General features: G+C 42.8%; 1 protein-coding gene across 1 annotated transcript; it reads right to left on the minus strand.

Moving 5' to 3' along the window:
• On the minus strand, positions 1-26,853 carry gch1 (GTP cyclohydrolase 1). The gene is made up of 6 exons (XM_049566409.1): positions 26,376-26,853; positions 13,965-14,074; positions 8,621-8,676; positions 5,288-5,319; positions 5,087-5,171; positions 1-3,106 (listed from the first exon to the last, which is right to left on the minus strand). The coding sequence occupies exons 1-6, from the start codon at positions 26,746-26,748 to the stop codon at positions 2,980-2,982; spliced, it is 783 nt and encodes a 260-aa protein (XP_049422366.1). The 5' UTR covers positions 26,749-26,853; the 3' UTR covers positions 1-2,979.
• Between the last annotated feature and the right edge of the window lie 516 nt (positions 26,854-27,369).

Below are 27,369 nucleotides of genomic sequence, written 5' to 3' on the forward strand. Positions count from 1 at the left end.
TGTCACATAGAGTTTTATTTTCTTTGATTAAAAAGTATCTGAAATGAAAACAGTACATAAAGTGACAATGATGGTGAAGAGGCCAAACAACAGGCCGTCCTTCTCAACAAGGCCACAAAAACAACAACATCATCACAGCCGTTTGTCAGTGTTCATCTTCCCTCCAACACACACACACACACACACACGCATAACTCCCATCAGCACATTTCACAAGTTAAAACCTCCCAAAATCTGTCTGGGGACATTATGCAAAAAAAAAAACAAAAAAAAAAACTGCTACACGAGTAACACAAAGTCACTAAACAACACACACACACACACTTATCTCCACACTGTTCATCTGCTGGGATGAAAACTGTGAGGAACACACACACACACATACACATACACACATTTAATTTGCCTCTCATGGAAATTAAAAGAATCAGTTTGTTTTCAGACGGTGAGTCTGCAGCTCAGCATCTCTCTGGCTGCCTCGTCACGTCACTGTGAAGTCATCTTTTGGTTTTAATTGAGAGGCGAGTTGGCACGTACAGGCAGACCCTCGCTCAGGATCTTATAACAATATTAATAATAATAAGATGCTAAATATGGTTTATTCTCAGATGCGTTTTGCTTATTTTCCCCCGATGATTTTGCGTCAAATGTTCCACAATGTTTTATATTTAAAGGTTCAGTGTTTAGGATTTAGGCGGACACATTGGCAGAAATGGAATATAAGTATGATTTCTTTAGTATTTAATCACCTGATAATAAGAATCATTGTGTTTTTGTTACCTTAGAATGAGCAATTCATATCTAAATAGGGAATGGGTTCTTGCATATGGAGATTGCCATGTTGGACTGCTATGTTTCTACGGTAGCCCAGAACGGACAAACATAGCACAGGCACTAGACAGGCCTTTCCCGTTGTCCGTCCTACTTTGGCTGATAAGGTCCAACAGTTAAACAAACTTGACGCAATTCCTTAAGGACAAGAACCAAGATGAGGAGAAAACCTTATATTGTTAAGTAAACATTTTAAGGAAACCTTAATGAAAAGACTTCAGGATGTTTGTGAAACCGATTTCTGCATCTGAAAAAAGGTGAGCTCATATTAGCAGGTGGTGCGTGAGCCACCCGTCTCCAGGATGTCAAACAGCGTTATAGTGACACTGATTTGTAACGTCAAATTGCTTTACTCTTTGTTCTTCACTGGTTTGAATCACTGGGTCTGTTTGTTTTGGAGAGGACGAGACCTCTATGGATAATTCAGTTCCCAGTAAAACACTGAACTGACTGAACAATAAACGCTGAAGGATTCCTAACCGGGAGAAGTTTCAGCTTGTTACAATCTGCAATCCTCATGGCGCTAGGTGCCACTAAATTCCCCTAAATCTTACACAATGAACCTCTAAATATTTGTAATAAAAACATTTAATGCTTTAATTCTAGTTTTAAATCGACAGAATCTCAGCTGAACAAAAAGTCCTGAATAAAAGGAAAAGATGTTTGTAATCTGAGGTTTCTGAGGTGTGACAGAGTGTTACACACGTGTGAAAAGATTTAAAAGAAATGGATCTGCTATAGGGGAGAACTTCTATCTAGGGCTGCAGCCAACAATTATTTTCATAGTCAGTTTATTTTTCAGTTTTTTTTAAATCAATTATTAAAAAAGTTGTTTAGTCTAAAAAAAAGTGAAAAAGGCCCCAAAGTATCTTCAAACAGTCTGAAACCTAAAGATATTTTATTTAAATAACATAAAAAAGTTAAAGTTCAGGAGCTGTAAATGTTTGACATGTTTCCTTGACAAATGACCTAAACAATGACTTAATTATTAAATGGCTGCAAGTAATTTTCTATCAATCAACTAATCGTTTCAGCTTTAGATGTTCCTTATAATCAGCAGTTATTAAATCTCAGTGTGTCTTCTCTCAGTCATCCTATTTATTTTGTTTCTGGTATCAAACACCATCTGCATGTTGATGCTAAGAATTTTATTTCTAGTCGAAGAAACAAATCTTTATCCAGTAATCAGATGATTCTACATAAAGCACCTGATTATTTAATGTGTTACAATCTGCATTTTTCTGCAGAGTCAGCACGCTATCTAAAGTCAAAAACCGGGGCAGCATTATAACGGTGTCATGGCGAATCATCTTCTCGGCAGTATTGCGAAATCTCTGTTTAAAAAGGGTGAATAAACACTTTTCTCTGACTTGGGAGCTGGAAATGCTTTGTGAAATAGTCTCAGATGAAACACTTACATTATTTTTTAAATTCAATGTTCAGTTTTTTAATTCATAGTTTCCGCCTTTAGCCTCGTCATGTTTCCTGAATATATTAAAGTTATTTATAAGAATCTCTGTTTTTAAGTCCCACATTTACAGTATTGTTCAAAAAATCAGACTGTTCTGTGCAGATATTTTACATCACTCCGCTTAAAAACAAAATATTACTGTAAACCTGATGCTGGTTTTCATTTTGCCTGTAAATTATTCTTTTTTTGTGTGTTATTTATTTGTGTCAAACTGTGTATAAATGGCTTTTCAACTAAAATAATGTGATCTCAAAATGCAAAAGACTAATAATTGGGTTTTTGTGAATTAATTTTATCTTTCTGTTACTCTCCTTTCAGGGCCAATATTTGATTGATGCACACACGCACAACTCACGTGAACAAAGGGGGGTAAAGTCTGTTCAGTCGCACAAAAGCAAACAACATGTCAGTCCGCGGCCTCTGACACAGAAATCACCACGGCAACACTCGACCTCACCTGACTAATAAAAAGAGGTTGACTGAAAACACAGTAAGCACTCTGTCACTGCCTTTGGTGAGATGGAAACACACACACTCTTCTCTCTCTCTCACTCACACACACACACACACACACACACACAGATGGCACGGCGGCTGGTCCGTGCAGGTGGAGGTAACCCCAGGCAACAGGAGGAGGAGGAGGAGGAGGTGGAGGAAGAGGAAGAGCTTCATCCTCCTCAGCTCCTGATCAGTGTCAGAAACTCGTCGCGGGTTTTTGGGTCTTCCCTGAAAACTCCCAACATGGTGCTGGTGACGGTTTTACTGTTCATCTTCTGAACGCCTCGCATCACCATACACATGTGACTGCAGGGAGGAAGAGAGCGGAGTTAAAACGACAGGAAATGAAGTGACGATAAAAAGATAAAAATAAAGAGAAAATTACATTAAGAAATAAAAAGGAGCAGGAAGGAGAAAGAAAGAGAAGGGAGGTGAGGGGAAGGAGATGTAACTGGAAAGAGTGACTGAATATACTGGCTGTAGCTCTTTTGTTTTTCACAGATTTAAGTTAAAGATCCGAGACATTTTACATGTAGTCAATAAAAATATGGCCCTCAAACTGTTGTTAGATATTTATTAAAGTCAGTGTTAGTGAGCATGTTTCCTTTCCCGAGACAATCCATCCACCTGACAGGTGCGGCATATAAAGGTGCTGATTAAACAGCATCGTTACTACACAGCTGTGTCTTGGGGTAGTCACAATTAAAGGCCACTTGATCACACAACACGATGACAGACGTCTTAAGTTTTAAGACGTCTCCAATGCAGTTTTATGGAATTAGGCATAAATCCAACTGCACTAGTTGGTTACGGTGACGAACTGCTGTTGTGCCAAGACCCTGGTGAGGGCAGTGAGCATGCTGATGAGCTTCCCTGAGACGGTTTCTGATGGTTTGTGCAGACATTTTTTGGTTGTGCAAACCAATTATTGCATCAGCTGTTTGGGTGGCTGGTCTTAGATGATCTTGCAGGTGAAGACACTGGATGTGGAGATCCTGAGCTGGTGTGCCATGCCAAATGCATGGAAATTACATTGGAGAAGGCTTTGTGACGACCCTCCTCCCATACTCTAGGTGGCTCTCTTGCTCGTTTTCGTCTGTTGTGTTGCAGGTGCTGAGAGGAGTGTCTATGGCTGATTGAGCCACACCTGTGCCTGGTGTGTGCTCCAGCATAAATACTTCCTTTGTCATCAGCCTCACTCTCCCAGAACTGAGGACAGCTCTGGGTTCTCTTCGGTTGTTTTCCACACACTCACACATGCACCGTTCTTGTCATAGCTTTTGAGCCCGGCTGTGGCAGCTTATGGTAAGGAAATGAAGAGGGCAACATCTCTGGTGGACGTTCCTACAGCCAGCATGCCAGTTAACACACTCCCTAAAAACATGAGACACTTGTGGCGGGCCAACAGGACAGAAGCTCCATGTAATTTATTATCCATGACCTAAGGCTGGCCAGCTCACCCCGAGGTCTGGCTCCAGAAAGGGGGCCCGATTTCCAAGTACCAGACGAGGCACTCAAGCTCTGCTGTAGCCGTGTCATTGAGGTTCTTGAATTGCTCTAAGTCTGGCCCCTCCCCTGGGACCACGCTGCCTCGGAGGACTCTACCAGGAACTATTTGCTCCGGACAAAACCCTGGAGCTCCCAGGATCACTGGCACGCCAGTGTAGTAATGATGCTGTTTAATCAGTACCTTGATATGCCACACCTGTCAGGTGGATGGACTGTCTTGGAAAAGGAGAAGTGCTCACTGACACAGATTTAAACAACTTGTGACCAAAATGTGAGAGAAATATATTAATTGTGTGTGCATAAAAAGTCTTAGATTTTTAACTTAAACCTTTTAAAAGTGGTAGTTAAAACAAAAGTTTTGAGTTTAAATTTTATTTAGAACAAAAAGGAAATGCGGTGTTGAAAATCGAAGTAATGGAACAGAGTCGTGTCAAAGATATATTTACTAATGCATAACGATTCTTAATATTTGAAACTGTTTCAATGCACATATTCTACAGCTCTGATACACCGGTATCTAAGTTTTCAATGTCTATTTCTTCCCATAGTATCTAAAATGTTATTAAATATCGATCTTTTTCGAGGTATTTTATCAGAGTTAGAAATTCCAGTACCATGATGACACAAGAATAGAGGTAAAAGTGATAAAAGAATAAAAAGAAGAAGGACAGAAAGATGAGGTAAAAGAAAAGGAAAGGAGGCGAGGAGATGGAAGGAGAAGAGAGGGGAAATGAGGTGAAGGAAAGGAACTCGACGTGTTCAGTTAAACATACGTACGTTGCCTCAATGACCACGCCGACCCCGGTGGGCTGCAGCGCCTCAGTGATTGCCACAGCAATTTGTTTGGTCAACCTCTCCTGAACTGTGGACGCACAGACAGATGGACAAACATGTACCAGGTCTGCCAGAACAAACACGCAGAATGACAGACTAAAATGAAAGTCTGTGTTTATGTAACAGCAGACTTTAACTCGGTACCTTGTAGTCGACGACTGTAGATTTCAACGATCCTGAAGGGAAGGGGGAAAGAAAGAGGGACAAGTTATTCCTCGGTGCCACAGAGCTCCGTCTCTGTCCACAAACTGTTGACAACACATCAGTGAGCCACACTGCTGCACAAGGTGACATGTTCCTTCATTACCATGAACACACACACACTAGTTTATTTTGACCCAGTCACACATACACTGTCCCGCTACTTCACAGACTCACTACAGCACCAAAAGTGGATTCATGAACAAGGTAAACCCAACCCCATTTGAAGGCAACACAAGAAAGCATTAACGAAAAAAAAAACTGTGTCATTTTAAAGCTATATCCTGATGTTGACGAGGGAGCAGAGGGGAAATGAACAGATGTGCAGAAACGACCCGGTCTTCACCTTCGGCCTGTTGCTCTTCTCTGTGAGCAAAACCGCTTAGGACAAATTCGCCCTTGTCCACCTCAGAGAAAATGTCACAAGAACAAACGTGCAGCATGAGGAGAGGCTGAACGTGCTGTATGTACATGAAGGAGAGGCAAGATGCTGCAGCTGGGAGAAAGCAAAAGCTGCTTCAGAGAAAAGAAAATGTTCTTCGACCAGTCAGTCATATGGACTTTGATTTGAAGGTGTGACAGGAAAATGAAAATGGAGGTGAACTTTGTTTTTAAAAATGTCTTGAACAGAAATTAATTTCAGATCACTTCACTTCCTGCCCCTGGGTTTCCCTCCCTTTTGATGACCTCACCTGTGTCTGATTGCCAGTCCCGCCCTGATTAGCCTCACCTGTGTCTCGTTATCCTTCCCCTCACCACAGTATTTAGTGTGTGACTTGTTTCCTCTTAGTGCCAGTTCGTCTTAGCTCCTTGTGTGTCTAGCGTTTCCGCCTTTTCCTTCCCAGTGTCCTATTCTTAGTTTTTTTGGATTTTGCCTTTTGACCAGTGAAGAGTTATTGGTTACAGTTATTTTACCTGAACTGTCTCCAGAGTCGTGCGATTAAGTCCACTCTCACCTGGTTCACAATTAACATTTTTTCTGCACATATATTTGCATGTATCTATAAACATACAGATGTACGTGTATTTTTTTTCCTGGCTCTAAATTTGAAGATGGATTTGTTGATCCCATCAAAGTCACAGGGACTTTACAGCATATACTTCCTTTCCTATGTGTGGGGAAAAAACTGTGCCCTTGGTTAGTTAACACTTTCCACCCCATTAGAAAGAGAGACTGTGTTCATGTACGTACTCAGGCACTGTAGGTGTTTTATTTTGTGTGTCGCTGTATTAATGTAATTTTAGGTATTTGTTTTTACAAATTGAGATGATGTAAAAAAGATTATGAAGCTCTTCACAACAATAAATACTAAGTAGATTCATCTCAAAGGAAAGATTCAAGTACGAGCAGTGAGATGAAAATCAAGTCAACAATTCATCCGGAGTATCTGAACCAGTCTGCAATGCCAGGGGTCGGCACGCCTGGGATCCCACCCCTGCCTGTTGCCCAGCACACTTTGCACCTGAACATGCCTATCCCTGCGGGATGGGGGCCCATGGGACTGCTCTAGAGAGGGGCCCCGCTTTCCAGGTAAAAGGCGAGGTACTCAAGCTGTGTTGTAGCCGTGTCATCAGGGTTCTTGAATCGCTCTTAGTCTGGCCCCTCCTCTGGGACCATTTTGCCTTGGAGGACTCACCCATCCATCCATTTTCATCTGCTTATCTGGCCCCAGGTGTTCCCAGGCCAGACGAGATATGTAATCCCTCCAGTGTGTTCTGGGTCTGCCCCGAGGCCTCCTACCAGTGGGACATACCCCGAACACCTCCAGCGGGAGGCGCCCAGGACGCATCCTGATCAGATGCCCAAACCACCTCAACTGACCTCTTTCGACGCGAAGGAGCAGCAGCTCTGCTCCGAGCTCCCTCTGGATGTCCGAGCTCTTCACCCTATGTCTAAGGCTGAGCCCAGCCACCCCATGGAGGAAATTCATTTCAGCAGCTTGTATCCACGATGTCACTCTTTTGGTCACTACCCAGAGCTCATGACCATAGGTGAGGGTTGGGAGGGACCAGTAAATTGAAAGCTTTGGAGGACTCAACTAGGAACTATTTGCTCTAGAAAAAACAGCTCCTAGGATCACAGGGACACGCAAATCCCTCCACAACATTAGGGTGGCGATTCTTAAAAAGGGGACCAAAGAATGTGTTCTAATTATCGGGGTACCACACTGCTCAGCCACCTGGGAAAGTTCATTCCAGGGTGATGGAAAGGAGTCTCCATCCGACTGTTAACGTCCCAACCCTCACCCATGGTCACGAGCTTTGGGTAGTGACCAAAAGAACGAGATCTTGGATACAAGCCGAGGCCTCAGACATCGTGTGAGGAGCTCAGACACATGGAGGGAGTTCGTAGCAGAGCCACTGCTACTTCGCGTTGAAAGAAGCCAGTTGAGGTGGTTCAGGCATCTGATCAGGATGTCTCATGGGTGCCTCCCGCTGGAGGTGTTCCAGGCATGTCCCACTGGTAGGAGGCCGCAGGGCAGACCCAGAACATGCTGGAGGGATTATATATCTCATCTGGCCTGGGAATGCCTCAGGTCTCCAGGAGGAGCTGGAAAGTGTTGCTGGGGAGAGGGATGTCTTGAGTACCTTGCTTAGCCTGCTGCCCCCGTGACCCAGCCCCGGATGAGCATATAAAAATGGATGGATGTCAAAATCAATTTATTTGAAAGTTAACCTGAAAATGAGCGGAGTGGATTTGTCTTAAAATTAACCGTCAGTGCTAAGAAATGATAGCAAGTCAAAGTTTAACCAGGAAGTAAGTCTGTAAACTGTGAGCGACATTTACAGCAGACAGTCTCAATGATCATTTTACCGTTTGCCTTCTGTCATGTCGCCTGATCTCACCCAAAAAACTACTAAAATAAGACCCAGGTTGAATAAAACCACCTTTTCCCTTGGAACACTCCTGTAGCCGTGCAGTATTTCTTTGCTTCCTCTCAGATCGTGAAGGAAAGAAACCAAATTTTAAAGGCTTTAAAATTAGCGCCACCCAGTGTGCAGCAGAGGAACAATTCACGGGAGCTTTATTTTTGTTTTAAAAAATGTGAATGTTTCAGTTGTTCTCATCACAATGAGAGTGTGCATGTCGAGTCCCGGGTTAGTTAAGGGTGTTAGTGTGATAAGCCTGAAGGTATTGGGGTCAGTGGGATCAGATTCTACGCCAGTACACACACAAACACACACACACTCACCATTTAATAATCAGCTTAAATACACACTAGCTCTCACTCTCTCTCTCGCACACACACACATAATTAGAGTAAATTGACTCACCTGGCCAGCTTGCTGAGGCCCAGAACTCTCTTGTTGGGGAGGTAACCGATGTGAACCTGCAGACGGTAGAAAATTCAAGATCAAATATTTTAGGTAAACTTGTTTTATTGGTGTAAACTCTCCTGCACAACTCATCTGATCCAAGCTCACATAAAATATTAAGCAGCATAACTGCTTAAGGCGAGACAGGTTATGCAGTAATTAAGCAGATGAATTTGCACACTGCCACAGTTCTGAACCTCTGTGACTTTTACACACACACTAAGCACTAAGGCTGCTAAGAAACACTTTCAGTATGGTACCTTTGGAACCAACAGTAACCCTTCAGACATGGTACCTAGACCCTAGCGTTTCCACTGCAAACAGGAAACAGGAAACACTGCAATATATGCATTTCACATAATCCGGTCGAAATTAATATATATATAAACTCTTGAAGATCCACTCATTAGTAAAATTGTATGTCATATAAAAACTAAAGTAATGGTCAAAGTTGTCACAGTGAAATTTAAGGTGTGCTGATGGATTCACGACGTCAACTCATGCATTGAGTAACATTTCAAGTTAAGGTTCCACCTTAAAAGTTGCCGGCAGTCGGCCCAGTGAATTAAGTATTTTTCTCAGATTGCAAAACATCCTTTCATTTTATAGTTACAGTTTACTAATAAAACTCTCCACAGTATGAACAGTGGTTACATGAGCCTCAAAACCAGCCACAACTCAGCCTTGAGCAGAGTGACCGTCCTCTACTGACCAATCAGACTGTGTGCTAGGTACCCCAGCAGAGGGGGGACCAAACATGGGGACAGTACGGAACGATTCTATTGGTACCATCCACAACTTTTCACAGTGGAAATGGAAAAATGCGTACTGAACTGAACAGTACCGTACTGCTCGATGGAAACGGGGAGTCTCTTAAGCGAAAAGGTTGGGAGCCACTGCTTTGAGTTTTTAGCTCTTGTGGTATAACGTGAGGGTTTATCACATGTTGGTTTTAATATGTCAGAACCCAAAGAGAAGGTAGCAGAAGCCGATGCTGAGAGCAGAGCAGGTGGACGAACAAGAGACGAGAGAGAACGAAAAGACGGAGTCATCAGCTGGAGAATCACTGCTGTGGATGTCTGCAGGCAACACACTCACATACACACACCAACACCAACACAAACACACACACACACGTGCGCTCCACTCAAATGTCAGACGCAATTTGTTGACGAGACGAGAGAAAGGGCAGCGGCAACAAGCGTGCAAAGATCTCTTTTCCTTCCAGTTTCCTCCCTCTCTGACATATCAACATCAAACAGACCGACTGTCACAGCTGGTTGTTCACTTATCTGCTCACGTTATTCACGTTTACCGGCACACGCTGGCAGCGACATTGGAGCAAAGAAAAAATGTATAATAAAGCATGAGAGGAATCTTTAATTGTAGCCATTTTTAGATGGTAGCTTTGGTTTTAAGGCACATTTACTGTTCGTTTCCAGTTTCCACTGTACACTACCTGTTCAGCACCAAACAGCTGACAGACAAAGTTTGCAACTAGCTGCTAAAAAAAGTGAATCATTTAGCAGCCTGGTTCATTCGTAGGGCTGACAACTCCTGGTCGTTTGGTTGATTGGTTGGTTGACATGCTCTCGTCTGATCAAAAATCCTATTGGTCGGACAATCACTGGTGTTACTTTCAGAAGGCTGTGCGTCCATCAAAGCATTTTTCCAAGCTGGAGATACAAGACGGTCTTCTGAAAACGCCCAGCGGAGAGCTGCTTGAGAGCACTTTGGAGGTGCAGCATTTATTCTGCTACGGCGCTTTGGCTGCGTCTGGTTGCTACAAAATGGAATATCCGTGGAAGTAAAAATGTTGGCACAAGGTAGAGGACCTGCTCTGGATGAAGGGAAGGCTGGAACACGCAGGGAGAGAGGACAGACCAGGTGTTCAACGTGGCCAACTATTAATTTCCCCTCCAAGGTTGTTGTTGTTCAGCCCTTGTACATGTTGGAGGATGTGATGGTTGATCTTTGTGGTAGGCTATTTGTCCCACCTTTCTTCCACTACGATTGGACTGCAGTGATGAGCGCAGCATTTTCCCCAGGTTGAACATTTTTCAGCTCTTGGCAACCAGAAAAACATCAAACGGTGGTAGAGGACAGGGGGACTGTGGAGGTGGGTGTGGTTAGTCGTCAGCTGCAGGGGAGGGGTGTGGGGGAATGGCTCATGAGAGTAGTACCAGGTGAGCTGATTGACACAGCTGCTGCTGGTTTGCTCTGATTCTCCCTTTTTAATGCAGTAGTGTACTGGCTCTTGAGAACTGCTGCCCCGAAGAAGGAGAAGGACACTGCCTGAGTTTTTGGTTGAAACTGATTGGACTGGGAGACATATGCTGGAGGAGCCGGGCAGCTACAGAACCATGTTGAAGATTGATTTTGTTGTTGTGAAGTGGGCAGTAGTTCAAACGGAGTGCTGAGTCTGTGCATCTGTGCTGGGGGAACTCACGGTGGTAGCAAGATATGCTACTGGAACACTTTTTTTTTTGGGTCTTTTTTTGAAAAAACACAAAGGATCGTACTCTTTGACATTATGAAAAGGACCCCCACAGAGACAAACCTTTTCTTAGACACTTATAAAATCAATCTGAGCCTGTTAATGGCAAAAACGAGCAGGGAGATGTCAACCTGTCTAGTTGCTGCCAGCTGCAGCCCTCTCGCTCAGTGCTGGATCAGTTAAAAAACTGTTGGAAAACACGGTCTTGGCTGAAAAGTTCCTAAGTTACACTTTTAGAGTGGCCCTTCAATGACCTGTTTCACCAGGAAATACATCCCACTGATACTGATACCAGTTTATGGGACTTTCAGAGGCTGAACATGACACCAAATAGTTTTTTTTTTGTTTGTTTTTTTTTGCAGTGTACTTTATCTTCAAGGGTTGATACAAACAGGCTGTAATAAACTTCTCTTGTGCGGCAGACACTGAGACACTTTATCAAACAGCCGGTGGCTACCTGCACGCTGTCTGACCAACAAAAGAGGAGGATGAGGAGGAGGAGGAGGTCTCTCTCCCTGTGTGGTGAGTCACTGAGAGACACAACAGACACACAGGGAGATGACAGAGGCTGGATAAGAGGCAACGCTGCTGACGATGACGAGGGGAGGGAGGTGGTTTAGGGACACAAACAGCACCTGATGGCCACACACACACACACACACACACACACACACACACACACTAACGCAGGAGGTGTGGTGAGAGTCTGTGTGATTCACTGCTGTCATCAGAGCCCATTTACACCGGTGGAAACGGATCAGCTGCCAGCTACTATTGTGTTAAACGACATGCACCTGTAGGCGAAGGAGGAGGGATGGAGGGGAGCAGAGAAAGAAGAATCAGAAAGAGGGAAGAGGCCAATCAGGTTTGTTAGTGGAGAGTAATGATGTCAAAGCAGCAGCAGGGACGAGGAGGAGGCGGAGGAGGAGGAGGCTAAAACCAACAGAACAAACGCACGATAAACAGATCTCAGCTAATCTGATTGTTTCTCATGTTCTCTGTTGTTTAGACCAGTGGCCTCCAGATAAAGGCTTTTTAAGATACACATCTCTTACTATGTTCTGATGTCTCTGACTCTTTGTATTACATTATGAAGATTTGCAGCTTTCTTTAGGAAAAAATCCCCTTTATTGGTTATACCAGAAAGCAAAGCTGCTTGGCTGCAACAAAGTAGTGTTTATGTACATTGCTCTCAGTTAAACGTCAGTGATATCAATCTGTCCATTTAGGAAGCACAAGTGATTGTGAATCAGTTTCAGCTGCTTTGGTGCAAATCAAAGTGACAACAGGTGCAATGGAGAGGCAAAAGAAAGACAATCCCCAAAAAGGGAATGGTTTTACATGTGGTGGCCACACACAGTTGCTCTCTCCTTATCCTTCCTCACTGATTCTTCTCTAGTTTTGTGTTCTGCTAGTGTCCTTGTCACTACTGGTAGCATGAGGCAGTACCTGCAGCCCAATCAGGTTGCACAGGTAGTCCAGCTCCTCCAGGATGGCACATCAATACGTGCAGTCACAAGAAGATTTGCCGTGTCTCCCAGCACAGTCTCAAGAGATTTGAGGAGACACCAGGCGACCGGCCGTTACATGAGGAGAGCTGGACAGGACCGTAGAAGGGCATCAACCCAGCAGCAGGACCAATATCTGCTCCTTTGTGTGAGGAGGAACAGGAGGAGCACTGCCAGAGCCCTAAATGACCTCCAGCAGGCTACTGGTGTGCATGTTTCTGACCACACTGTCAGAAACAGACTCCATGAGGGGGGCATGAGCGCCTGAGCCCAGCACCGTGCAGCTCAATTGAGTGAGGGCTGATACAAAGTTTATTTAAGCTTTTTAAAATCATTATACATCCAGACTGTGATAATATACTGACGATTCTGTTACAGTGGATATAGACACTGGAGATACATCTGGATCCTGTATAGCAATTATTTCTCTGACGACCTTTTATTGTTTTGTCTTTTTTTTAATCATATGTCAGTGGGTCTGGGGGCCTGTTGTGTGTAGTTATGTCTTGTTTTTGTTCTTGTTTATACATGTTCTAAACATTCACAATAAAAAATAAAATACATCAGTTGCTTATATACTTAAGTTCAACATTCTGCCTTTGCCAAGGGCTTGTTTTTGATGGTTAAAATATAAAAGCAGTAGTTTTCAAAAGTCCTTAAAGGGCAGCTCCATTATTTAATTTAATTTAATTTAACTTGAAGTAGTTTTCCTGGTAACTCTTGGTAACACAAAAATGAGGAGTTACTATGGAACTAATAAAGAATGAATGAGTTACAAACCAATCAAATGTCATACAGTTGCTAATCATAAGTTAATAATTAGGTAAGTATTAATGGCTAAGGGAACTAATGAGGAACAAATAAGAAGCTAACCATTAGTTAATGGTTGGCTCTCGAATAAGTCCTAATCAAATGTGATAGAGTAGCTAATCATTAGTTAATAACTAATAACTTTAAAGGTCCAGTGTGTAGGATTTAGTGGCATCTAGTGGTGAAGGTGCAGATTGCAACGCACAGAAACTTCTTTGGGGGCAAATGTGTAAACATGAATGGCCCTTTCTAAATGCCAATGTTTGGTTTGTCCGTTCTGGGCTACTGTACAGCAACATGGCGGACTTCGTGGAAGAGGACCTGTTCTAAACGGCTCAATCTAAGGTAACAAAAGCTATTCTTATTGTCAGGTGATCATAAACTAATGAAAACATACTTTTGAATCTCCTAAATCCTACATACTGGACCTTTAAATGAACAACTACCACCTTCCTAAACCAGAGGAGGAAGACGTGTCTGTGCTCACCCTGCCGAAGATGGGCACCAAATGATGTTCACACATGGAGAACATGTCGATGTCTTTGACAATCACCATCTCGTCATGGTCTTCATCGAAGATGGCGTCATTGAGCACGTCTGCGGAGAAAACAAAATGGAGGAGAGATTAAATCAAAAGGAAGAAACTCCTGTAATTCCCAAAAAGAGGAACAAGTTCTTCTAAATTGGCTACCACATTGTCTTCCTGTATTAATTTATTTCACCTTAGTCCATTTACTGCATTTGTTAATTAATTTGATCAACTTTTTTTCTTTTTGGAATCATTTACAGATCAATTAGAGGTTGTTTATTTACTATAAACGTATTCTACTGTTTGTTTATGTGCTGTATTTGTGCTTTGTTTTGTCCTTTGTGAGAGTTTACTTCAGGATTTTTATAAAATATATATAAAAATCATCCTGCATCCATTTCTCACCCCTCACGGACAGACAGCTGGAGACCACCAGGGACGCCCAGTTCACCTCCACCGTTGATCCACAGCTTTTTATCGTCAACACTGGTGTTTCTCTTTGACAAACACCGCTGTCTAATTATAGCTCTGCTTCCATACGCTCCTTCCTGTTGTTGCTTTATTGCATTTTTCAGTTGCCGTGGGTTCAATAAACCGCTTTATCTGTTTGTGACGACGCAGACGCCTCTCGCTCTCAGCACGGCATTTTTTAATTTCCTGACTGGCTATCTGTTGGAGGGAACGAGGTGGTGGGGTTGGGGCGGGGGGTGTCACAGGAACAACAGGGAGCAGACTTGTTGCTTCAGTCTCTGCTGCTTATTGAATGACTCCGTGTGTGTGTGTAAACATGGCAGCAGGTCGTTTAACACATTCAGTCTCTTTTTTTTGACCATTTTTGTTTTGTCTGATTATGACGCAGTTTCGAGTCACGATGATGAACGATGTCACCGTTCATCATGAAGATCTTTCCCACCAACACACACATATTGGCGTTTTGTCTCATGATGTCTCTTGAGCTTACTTGACAGCTTTCTCTCTGCAGATGAGGTGCTCTGTTTTGGGATATCTACCTTCACGTCTGCAGGAGAAACCAGAAGTCGAAGGCTTTTCTTTGACACCTCAGGTTCGACCTCAGATGTTGTTAAGCACTCAGCTGTATCAGTTTTCATTTTAGCTCCATTTACGGCAATAAATCTTTCCACTGATTGTTCTGATAGCTGCTGCTCCTCACTGCCATGCAGATTAACACTCACACTGTTGTGTTACAATGTTAGCTGTTTTCATCCTGGTAGCATTTTAAAATTTGACATGCTTTAAAATATAATGTAAACCTGTTATTAATGCACATTCAGCCTTGCTTTTTAAATGTAATTACATATTATAAAACAGAGTCTACAGCCATGCTAACTGTGCTGTGAAGCTACAGACACAGTGGTGCTTTGAGCTAAATGCTAACGTCAATGTTAGCTTGCTAACATTTTGTCACCTCAAAACACAAAGTTTAGCTGGAGGTTGATGTCATTAGTTTTGCAGGAACTTGGACCTAAACCAAGCTGTGGAAAACTTACGTGAACAGTTATTACAGTTCTTCATACCGATGGGAATGTTAATGTCTGAAACATATAATAAGACTGCAAACCACATATTTCAACCTCTGAGTGGCATTAGAGTTAAATCCAATCACTAAAGTCATTATGATTTGTTTTCTTGGAACCATGACTGTCTGTGCCTAGTGTCGCCACCAGACAATCAGAGATCTCCGCCTTCTGATAGTCTGGGGACACTCCTTTCTAAAGTGTGTTTAACACACCGGCAAAACGGCCAGCAACAAAGCAACACCTCTTGCATTTTTGAAAAGCACACGCCCTCCCGGAAATGTGCGCTCCCCCTTTTCTCGTCTGCAAGGACACAAACACACAGAGAGCTTGAAAATGGATGTCAGGAGATTTAACTCCGTTTTATCAAACGTGTGCTCAGTCTACAAGATTGTGGAAATGAAGGACTTACAGCGACTTGAACCATTTTGTACCGCTACACGTGTTTCTAGTCGGACTATGAGCGAGCCACCGAAGGACCGCCCTGCGGATTTACTATTGGTTCTGCAACGTAGGGAGTTTTTTTAAACTCTGAAATTGTATCCGCCCATCTAAACACAAAATCAGGGAGAAAGTCATCAGTCTTTAGTTAAGCAAAGCGTCTAAAGACTGACTTGTGAGTCTAGTCTGTGCAAAATATTAAGAAAATATCTCATCGGTAAATGTTGAGATAGTCATCACAATCTTATCTCTACTCGTCATATTTTGCTGCTTGGCCAGAAGCCCAGTGCATTAAAAAAATGGCGCTGGCGAGCAGCCTTTTAAGTTGTGTCCTGACGCATAAGGGGTCAGTAGTAAGAAGGAGACAGCGGTTAGGTTGGTTATGGTTAGGAAAAGATCGCACATGTCGCTAACAGAACACCCAGCTTTAAGTGGCACAAACACAGCGGTAAGAAGGGATTGGCAGTTTAGGCGACAAAACTACTTGATATATGGATAGGAAACAATCGTGGTTGACATTAGTAATGTGATGTGACTTGTGTAAGTGGTTGAGGGTTAGGTTTAGGCAACAAAACTACTTGTTTACAGTTAGGAAAGTATCACTAAGGATCACTAATGTCAGTGCGATCCATCCTCTGAAGATCATGAATATCTGCCTGTCCTATAGTTGATGAGTCTGGGCTAAACTGGTGGGCCGACTTACCGACACTGCTGAGAGACACAGCACTTGAGTGGCAAAAAAATGTAGATAAACGAATCTCGTGGCACACCTAACCTCTTCAAAAGACATTTGGAAACAACTGCATCAGGTCTGCTGTCTGCCTTTTTTGATACTGCTACTGGGGGGCGGTCAGACATTTTTAAATTCTGCACATTGTTGCTTCAAGAATTGCATCTCTCTAAAGTCTATTTGTTGGATCGACACCAAAGTTTAATCAGCTTCTGGACACACTATAAACCTTATTAACCTCACAAACAAAAGGATTCTGGATGTCGTTTGCCTTCAGGTTAACACTCTAATAAAGTGGTAATCCTGTTTTTGAAGTTTTGTAATCAAGAACAAAGTTAAAGTGAAAGAAAGACTTTGCTGCTAATAACTTGATCTGGGGTTCGGCAACCGCTGCAACGAACTCCAACAGCCAAAAATCGCAGGTGGTCAGACAATCACACACCTGATGTGAGGATAATTACCTGTCATCTTTATCATTCTGGCATCTCAGTAACCTGGAGGTTTGTTTAGAACGAGATCTTTTGACTGCTGTTGATCGTTGTCTCATTGGACCAGATCTTACCCTGAACTAATTAAACGACAGATATTGTGACAATCATTAAAGTCATTTGTCAAGCAAAAATGCCACACACCCTGGTTCCAGCTTCTCAACTGCAAAGATCTGCTCCTTTTTCCATCTTACATAGGATAATATAGTGAATATCATTGGGTCTTGGACTGGAGGTAACTGATTTTGTGAACACAAGATTGACATAAAATCACCTTATAAGTTGATATGGTGAACTTGCTAGGCTATTTACACATGATGAGTGTAAGTCAAATATTCTCTCTCTTTTAGCTCTGTGTTTGGTCTCCACCAACTATTGAGGGAAACATCTGGCTTTTTAGCTTCTGTGTTTGCTCCTGAGCAGGTAGTGTATAGGGACTGTACTGACGACTAATTTCCCTGATATTCAAAGAGAGGTTTAGATTGGTTGAATAGTCTAAACGTAGGACACAAAATTGAGCACATTTTAACCTATAAGGTTAAACCTGTCCAAAAAATAATGCATGAAGTTTTTCAATAACCAGATTTTATGCTGCAGAAATGTGTGGCACTTTGCACCATGCATTATGAACATTGCACATTATGCTATGCTACTGTAAGTGATTACTTTACTTAGCCTACACTGCTAAATGCAGCTACATGCTAACGTCAGGGAAACATGAACTTGCTGATGTTATTTCTCCTTGATTTCGGATCAGATTCCTGCTGGAACATTTTTTTATAATGGTTGAAAGTGCAGCTGTTCTCTGTTACAGTTATTCCCTGGCTGCAATGACACTGCAGAGATGCTGAAATGCGGAAGATCTGGAAACACTGACCAATCAGAGCAGACTGGGCTTTTTCAGGAGTGGGGCAGATGCTAAAACTGAGCATTTCAGATAGAGGGTAAATACAGGTGTTCCTGCACAAACAGTATGAGGAAGAATAAAATGTTTTTTGACCATTAAATCCTGTAAACATTTTCTGATAGAAACCTTAAATACAACAATGAACCTGAAAATGAGCATAATATGTCCTCCTTAACACTGTCCCATTAGTAAAATACAATTTAGAGCCACTTGAATTAATAATCTTTAGTTGCAGCCCCTTTAACTTGGCGAGGAAAATGTCATTATGGTCAAAAGTACAAAATAAAACCCAAGTTCTTACAATAAAGAAGCGTTTTACTCCCTCTCATTGCAGCTTCTGAACATCAGTTACAGTGAAAGTGGCATTTCATGCATACACACACACACACACACACCCTGAAGGAAAATAACCTTAAGTCAGCCTTAACTAAATAAAAGATAAAGGGCAGCTGGTGTGGGCTGCCAGTTTGAGACGCCCTGGGTGACAGAAAGAAGAGGCAGTTATCAGGTAATGACAGTGTTACTCATCATCAGCTCTTCATCCAATAGTGCCGCCTCCTGTGTGTGTGTGTGTGTGTGTGTGTGTGTGTGTGTGTGTGTGCGTGTGTGTGTGTGTGTGTGAGAGAGAGAGTGAAGAGGTCACATGTTGACACGTTCTGAATGAAGCAGGAAACAGCTGACTGAATGACTAAATAAACAACGTTATTCATTTATTGTTTAGGCAGCAAGAAGTGTGTGTGTGTCTTTCTCTCTCCTGCTCGCGCACACACACACACACACACACACACACACATTTCCTATACATAGTCTTAACCCTGGGCTGTATTCATGAGTCACTTGTGTACATCCCTGACTTTATATGAACAACAACAACAACAACCATGACACAACTATAGGGGAGGGGACACCATTTAAGGCCGAGTCTTCACCGAGTTCAGGTCCCGGGTTTGGCCCTATGCTGCAGGTCATTCCCTGTCTCTCCTGTCTTTTCTGTCTATCTCTCACACTATCAAATAAAGCAGAGATGCCAAATATAATCTTAAAAAAAAGACAGAAAAATTTAAATATATATCCCAGTTTCACATCCCATAATATTCAGTATTTATGGCATTTTCTGATCTGCTGAGTTTCAGGAAATTGTCTTTTTTCCCCCTGTTTATTTAAAAAGACATTTACTGACTGAATCCGACTCCCTGATGCTCTCTGATGCCTTTTGGTTAGAGGCTACATCAGGGTTTGTGTGTGTATGTGTATATGTATGTACGTGTGTTACTAGGCAACCACCCAATCAGCTGAAGATTATCCGTCAGTGTTAACAAATTACATGGCATAGTTGTAAATACCTTTTAAGAGCTTTTAAGAGAGATGTTTCTGTGTTTGAATTGTGGAAACTGGTTTGTAATTACAACACGTATCTTGTTTAAATATGTAATAATTAAACAGTGACATTACTGTTACCTGTAAGGTCACACGATTCATCTTGACGGGAACACGAACGTCTGCAGAAGCCTTTACAGTAGTTATCTTGCATAGCTCGGGGTCGCTGCTGGAAACTGTTTGTTCCTCATTCATATTTATGTACATGAGCACAGATGTACAACCTCTACATTAGCATGGAGAGGCTGGTTATGTCAGACTACTATAGTCCATGCAGCCGATCAGTTTTTTTTATGTAGCCCAAAATTTTGGGGACTTGAATCAACAGTTCAGTCTTCAAGAGAAAAAGGGCCTGAAGCAAAATTTTGGGCACCCTGCATAGTCAGCACTGTGTATCACTCCCTTTGACAAGCATCGCACCTTCTAAACACGTTCGAAGCCAGCTAAGAGCGCTTTCACATCTGCCCTGTTTGGTTCGGTTCAATCAAGCTCAAGTTCGTTTGCCCCCTAAGTACAGTTCATTTTGGCAGGTGTGAACACAGCAATTGCACTCTGATGCCAAACACACCCTGGTGCAGTTCGTTTGTGGTGATAAGGTGTTCCGACCTGGATCTGAACCAACTGCAGTCACATGACACATTGTTTGGGTTAAACATGAGCATGTTACAGTCCTGGAGGATTATTAATGTGCACCTCCTCCTGTACTGCCTTAATATGCACATTCACACATTCAGCACATCCAATGCATCAAAACATTGTTTTCTAGTTGGAGCCGCGCCTCGTTTTCAAACTGTATGGTTTGACTAAAATGAACAATGACAGCAATATAGTCCACGATGAGCAGCGCTAAAATCAACCTGCGTAGTTGTCCCTCCATTGTGACATTAGAAAGTGTCACATTTATCTTGCAAGTGTACTCTTCTTCAACGTTTGCTTTACTTCCTGGATTTTTCCCACGTGGAAATCCTGACCAATCAAGAGCATGAATGAAGCAATATTACATCAATTGGCCAAAGGGGGGCGCTATAGCAACCAACTGAAATTGCAAACTTTGGATGGGCATATCTCATGCCCTGTATGTCATAGAGACATGAAACTTTGCACAGAGATGCCTCTCCTCATGAAGAAAAAATTTGCGCCAAGAAACCATAACTTCTGGTTATATAGATTTTCCGCCATTTTGAATTTTTTGAAAAACACTTAAAATCCATGTTTTCTGAGGAAGTTTGACCGATCTGGATGAAACTCAGTGAACATAATCTAGGGACCAATATCTAAAGTTCCCTCTTGGCAAAAGTTGGAAAACTTGCTAAAACTGAGCTTCTATAAGGCAATGAATATTACAGGGCGTGGCTCATCACATAAAGGTGTATAACATCTCAAGGGTTTCACCCATCACCACACAACTTTGTAGGCATATGACCACACATCAAACAAAATGGGGGCGCCAGAGAGCTAATTTTTTATCTAGGCCTATATTTGACAGGACAGTGAAGCATGACAAGAAGGATGGGAGAGAGAGAGAGCAAGGAAGACATGCAGCAAAGAACGAAGGCCGGATTCCAACCCCCACCGCTGCAACAAGGGCTAGCCGCACCTTTCCCATGTGAACTATCAGTGCGCCCCACTTTCAAGTCAATACAACATATAAATACTTTAACTATCTGCCTTTCAACGTGCTACCTCAACTACTAATGTACAGTTTTTGCCCACTAACTGTCTCATTATTGGCAATGGTACTACTGTACTTTCAATAAAGCAATCGTACTATCAAATTCACAAAAGCTCTGTCTGAATACATTGCTCTTCTTAATGGGTTCAGTTTAGGCTTGTGCCGGTTTGAAAATTTTCCAACTGGTTTGATTTAAAGCCAAATATCTAACCGAACCGATATATCAAATTATATACCTAATTTTACCACTGGGGGTTGCCTTTGAACTTCATTCATTCATTCATCTTCTAACCGCTTCATCCTCTTGAGGGTCGCGGGGGGGCTGGAGCTATCCTAGCTGACATCGGGCAAGAGGCAGGGTACACCCTGGACAGGTCGCCAGACTATCGCAGGGCTGACACATAGAGACAAACAACCATTCACGCTCACATTCACACCTATGGACAATTTAGAGTTATCAATTAACCTGCATGTCTTTGGACTGTGGGAGGAAGCCGGAGTGGCCGGAGAGAACCCACGCTGACATGGGGAGAACATGCAAACTCCGCACAGAAGGGCTCCCACACCCAGGATCGAACCGGCGAGGCAAGGTTAGCGAGTGCTAACCACCACACCACCGTGCCGCCCCTCGCATTTGAACTATTTTTCCCAATAGAAGCCCATTATAGGTGTAATGCGCTTCCAATCCACTAGGTGGCGGTAATGCTGTATTAACCGCCAATACACACAAGGTTACACAAGAAGAACAAGAAGATGCAGAAGGACACCAAGGAACCCTCCCCCGACTCCGCTCTCTCAGTGGAGACACGGTGGTTGAGAGGGCCGAGCGAGAGGACGTTCCTGCAGTAGTTCCAGCCCCCCAAATAGTACCAGGAACTTCTTCAGTGGAAACGGGTTACTAGGGCAACAAACTGAATGACTGCTGACTCCCGCCCACTTTTCCCCGCCCCCAATGAAATTTGATCTCTGGCAGCAGCAGCAGACAGCTAAGTGGAGCGGAGCTGCAGAGGAAGCCTCTGAGACAAACTAAACAAAACACTTGCAGGCTCCTCCACTTCATTTATAAACAAACATAAACCTTATTAAGTTGTCATAATGCATGTTACAACGCAAGATAAGTTGAATATAGTCCCTTGACACGCCGCCGATGTGAAAAGCTTTCTCCTCCAGTTTATCCGGTTGACGTGAATTAAACCGTGTGGAGCTCTTAAACCGGACCAAACCGGTTAAACCGGAAATCGGCACAAGCCTAGTTCAGTTGACTATTTAATCTGCAATTTACCATGACCTGTATCCCAAACACACACCATGTGAAACTGTACGTGGGCAACTGTGCGCTCAGTGGACCAATTTCTTAATTACATTACGAACTGAGGAAACAGCTCCCTGAAAACACTTTGCTATCTTCTTATAGTCTTCTCCTGCTTTGTGGGCATCAGTTATTTTAGTGTTCAGAGTGCTAGGCAGCTGTTTAGAGGAGCCCATGGCTGCTGATTGTTGGGACAAGGTTTCAAGAGTCAGAATATTTATAAAGCTTTGAATTTTGTATCACCTGGCCTTTCCTAATGGTGACTGTGAACAAGCTAGAGTCCTAACAAGCTAATTAAGGTCTGAGACCCTGGTAAAAGTTGTCTGAGAGTTCAAATGTCTTGGGGTGCCCAAACTTTTGCACGGTGCTCCTTTTGGGTTTTTTTTTTCCACTCTTAAATTGTACAAAACAAAAATAATACAGCAGTCATGCCTAACATGTTGAAAAGCACGTTTCATCTTTGACTTCATGCCTTTTGGAGATCAGTTCATCCATCCCAAACTTCAGACAAAAAAATACACATATATATAAGCAATATCACACCAGAGGGAGTGCTGGTGTACTGTATCACAGCTGTGATGATATACAAGTGACATCTATGAGTTACAGTTAAGTGACAACCAATTATGATTTGTTTGTTTACTGAATGATTTATTTGGCTCCGCCCACACAAACAGTTGTACAGCTTGACTGGGACTGAACTGTCGCCAAGCACATAAACATTCCTGCACACTGTTACGTCGTGTGTCTGCGTTACCACAGGCCTGCTACTCTGTATCATGTACATTTATCTGTATGTTTCCATTTATTGCGGAGTCTGGTGACAGTCGCTTTGGTGGCACACGTGCAATGTCGTTGAGTTAACAGCTTGACTAGACAGGTTGTGACATTCTCTGATGTCATATGAGCACACCCGGAAGTTTGCAGTGAAGCGTCCTTTACTTCTCTCATCACGGGCTTAGAATTCCTGTTCAAACTTTGCATAACTTTCCCTCATTACAGTTGCGTTGGTCATGTGCTCGACAACAAGAGGATTTTAGGCTCATGTTGTGATGAAAGCTGAACTCATGACCTACACACACACACACGTACACACTGATCAAACAGTGTGACACTCACTAAAAATGCTTTAACTCTCCACAAACATCCAGCACTGAAAACTACATGTGTTTTTTGTGTTCTCTGCTTTCCAGCAAGTCAAAGGGGAGTCTCCTGCGACAGCCAATCAGCAGACAGACAGAGCACCGCCACTGCCTGCAGAGCAACATATATATGTACATCATCATGCTCTTCACAACCCTCCATCAGATGCTGCTCAGGGATAAGAACAAAGAGGTAGTCGTCAGGTCGTAACTGTGTGAAAACATGAATCACCATCTCCTTTTATTACTGGGTGCTCTTCATATTTTGTCTCTTCCTCCACTGCATTCCTTTCCTTAACATGATCACACAAAACAACACCCACAACAGCCAAACTACCTCCAGATGGAGTTCTGGAGGAGGCACAGAGAGAGGAGGGGGGGCAGATCCTCGACACCAGCCATTCCAGCTTGCCATAGCGTGGAAAAGCCGGCCCATGTGGACTCTGATATTGCGTACAAAACCCCTCTACAGCTGCAGGTGACTCAGCAAAACCCCCTCTGGATGTGACCCTGCGGAGCAGGAGGCCGGCCGGTGTGGCAGGATCAAACGTGAGACCGAGGAACAACAGATACATTTCACAGATACCTCCGAAAGGCAGGTTTTGCCAGCTGTGCAACAGCTCTGTTTGGGCAAATCGATCTCATTTTAATGTGTGGGACTTTCACCCTCTCAACTCGTTTCACAGCCAACAAGCAGACCAGTTAAACCTGCCTGATCAAATATCACCAAATGAAAGCAAGAGGAAAAACACAGGGTGGCATGCAGGAAAGATTTCTGTGTCAGAGAGGTGTTCGGCTGCTCGAGATCAGATGTTAATCACTGTATTTCTGCTGCATCATTAGACTGTTCAAACACACGTTTAAAACAGGTCGTAAAGTTTCTTTTGTAGAATTGTGGAGAAATATGTATAAAATGATGCACAAGGTCAGAGCTGCAACTAATGTTGATTCTTTTATGGATTCATCTGGATATTGTCTCTTAAATTATTAATTTAGTCTATAAAATGTCAGAAAATGCAATTTCCTGAGGCCCAAAGTGACGTCTTAAAACTGCTCAGTTGTCTGACCAACGATCCAAAGTCCAAAAAATTCGGTTTACTATAATTTAAAACAGAGAAATCGTCACACCAGAGAAGCTGTTCCTCATATTTGCCTGAATGACTTAAAAAATAATTGATTATTCAAATAGAAGCACCTTAATTTCTGCAGATCCGCTAATCGATTAATCGTTTCAGCTCGACACAACACAGCTACAATATCTGCACTTGACGTAACAGAGGAGCCATAAAAGACGAGTTGTTTCATTTCAGTATGAGCATCATCCAGCAGCAGCAGAGACACAGTGTGTGTGTGTGTGTGTGTGTGTGTGTGTGTGTGTGTGTGGCATCACAGCTGTCAGGATGTAATGATCCTTAATCAAGGTTTAAAAGGTTAAATTTGCTTTGATATTCTTACAGTTTAACAGATACTGAGCGGTTTTTTATGTGCATGATTTTAATGTAAAAGCCGTACCAGGCAGTATGACCAAAAATTTGTATCTTTTTTCTCATGACTGGACCTTTACGCAGGTGTGTAGTCGCTTATTCTACTGTCAAGAGTACATGAAATACCCATAAAAACATTTTAATGTCGTCATATACACACAGAAGGCTTTGATTACTACAGGGTTTGCTTGGCCCCACAATATGACACAACATAGGAAGGAGCTCATTAAACCATTACATAATGAACCAGTATACTGCCCTGCACTATTTTAAAGGAAATATTTCAAAATAAAAGATGCCTGTTTTGCACTTAATGTCTGTTTTACTGTTTTTTGTGTGATGTCATTGTTCAGCCTCTGGCTCATAAGTGCAATACTTATCTCTGAAATGTAGTGGTTGGAAGTAACTAAGTATTTCTACTCAAGTGCACATAAGTACAACTGTTAGGTATTTTACACCACTGTATGATTCTGCTTCACCACTTTCATGACGTGTCACTACATTTATTTGGCAGATATTACTCTGCAAACCTTTAACATATAAAGTAAACTATTGTAACATATATAACACAGTTGAAATCAGCTCCACAACCAGATAAAATGCTGCTTTTATGTTACATCATCACTATCTATAATCCAGTTTTACAATATATGATAATATTATTCTGTCTGTATGTGAGTACTTTTACTTTTGGTACTTTCTGGTGGTACTTTTACTCAAGTAAAGAGCCTGAATACTCCTCCCTCAGCTGCTAAAATGCATAGATGGAGACAGTCTCTGAAAATGGAAATACTCAAGTACCAGTGCTTCAAATCTTTAGATACTCTGACCTGTGCTTATTTTAAACAGGATTATGGTTCAACGTCTAATCAAATCTCACCCTGGTTTTAAATCACTTTTATACCAGATTACCTGACATATTTTATGATATTGATGATGATTAATGCTTCTTCCCTCTTAAACTGATCATCTGACATGGAAAATCTAAATGCACTAAGAAACCACAGCTGTCAGATGAATTTAGTGGATGGAAAGGTACACTGTTTCCCACTGAAATAAAGCAGTGTAAAAAGGGAAGTACTTATTCCTGTACATCCATCAGGTCAGTTTAAAGAGTCTTAATGTTTATCTACACTCACATCAGACCATATAAAAGTGTTTTCCCAGGATGAAAAGGGTGTAAAGTGATTTTTGGGAGGCGCTGACCCTCCTTTAGCTGCCACCTGTTGACCGCAGGACAAATCCCAAGCGCCTCTGAGCGGCTTTGTGGATTTACAAACTCACCGATAATTTTCTCCTGGTAGCCCTTGGTGAAGAACTGCATGGCGGTGGCGGCCCTCCAGGGGGTTTTGAGGAGCCCCTGCCGCTGGGGGTCCTCCCCGAGCCCCCGCAGGATGGTGGTGTAAGCCGCGGCCAGGGACGGCAGGCTCATCTCGTTGTCCTCCACGCTCCTGGTGCGCTCCTCCCTCCAGCTCTCCATCACCGGCCGGTGCGAGCCGGACTCGGCGCCCGGCGGAGGCTGAGGAGCGGCGGCGCGCACGGTGCCGCCGGCCGGCCGCTTCACCATCCCGTCAAAGTGTCCGTTCATCACGGAGCCGCTGTCCCCGGTGTCTTTCTTGTCGTTAGAGCCGTACTGTGTCTGTTTGGAGTGCTCCATCACTTGTTGTGCTGTGTTCACCGTGTGTTTCCTGTCAGCTGAGCACTTGTTGGATCAGTTTCTGCTCCTCTGTCACGGATCACTTCTGGTTTTAGTTAAAGTGCGCGCTCCTCTTTCAGCCGCGGCATCCCAGGCTTTATAACAGCAGGATAATCCAAGGACACATCCTATTGGCTGGCAGGCTCCAGGGGGCGGGGCCAACATCTCCCCCACAAGTGGTCGAAGTTGATTCAGAATAAGATTTATGAGCATGTATTCAGTGACCAGGAATCTGCTTTGGTTTGTGTTTCATAGAGCAAACACACAATAAAGATATTAAAAGGCAACAGGAACATAAATATAGACAGAAAAACTACAATTAAAATATGACTGTTCCTCTAAACATCTACAATATAGCTGTTTCAAAATAAATTCACTGTACAGTTTTGTGCAGGATGTGCAGAAGATCACAGTAAAGGATGTACGTGCAAGATGTGCATTAATGTGAAGTATATGGAGAGTGTCTATGGGGGAGAGAACAGTTCATGTCAGTCCAAGTACTATCAGAGAAAGAAATATCACTTATCTGTTACAAGTAACAGGTCTGCACTCCATCTCACTTAAAGTCCACAAGAATCAGCA

The sequence above is a fragment of the Epinephelus fuscoguttatus genome, linkage group LG2 (genome assembly GCF_011397635.1).
Source record: "Epinephelus fuscoguttatus linkage group LG2, E.fuscoguttatus.final_Chr_v1".
Classification (NCBI taxonomy): Eukaryota; Metazoa; Chordata; class Actinopteri; order Perciformes; family Serranidae; genus Epinephelus; species Epinephelus fuscoguttatus.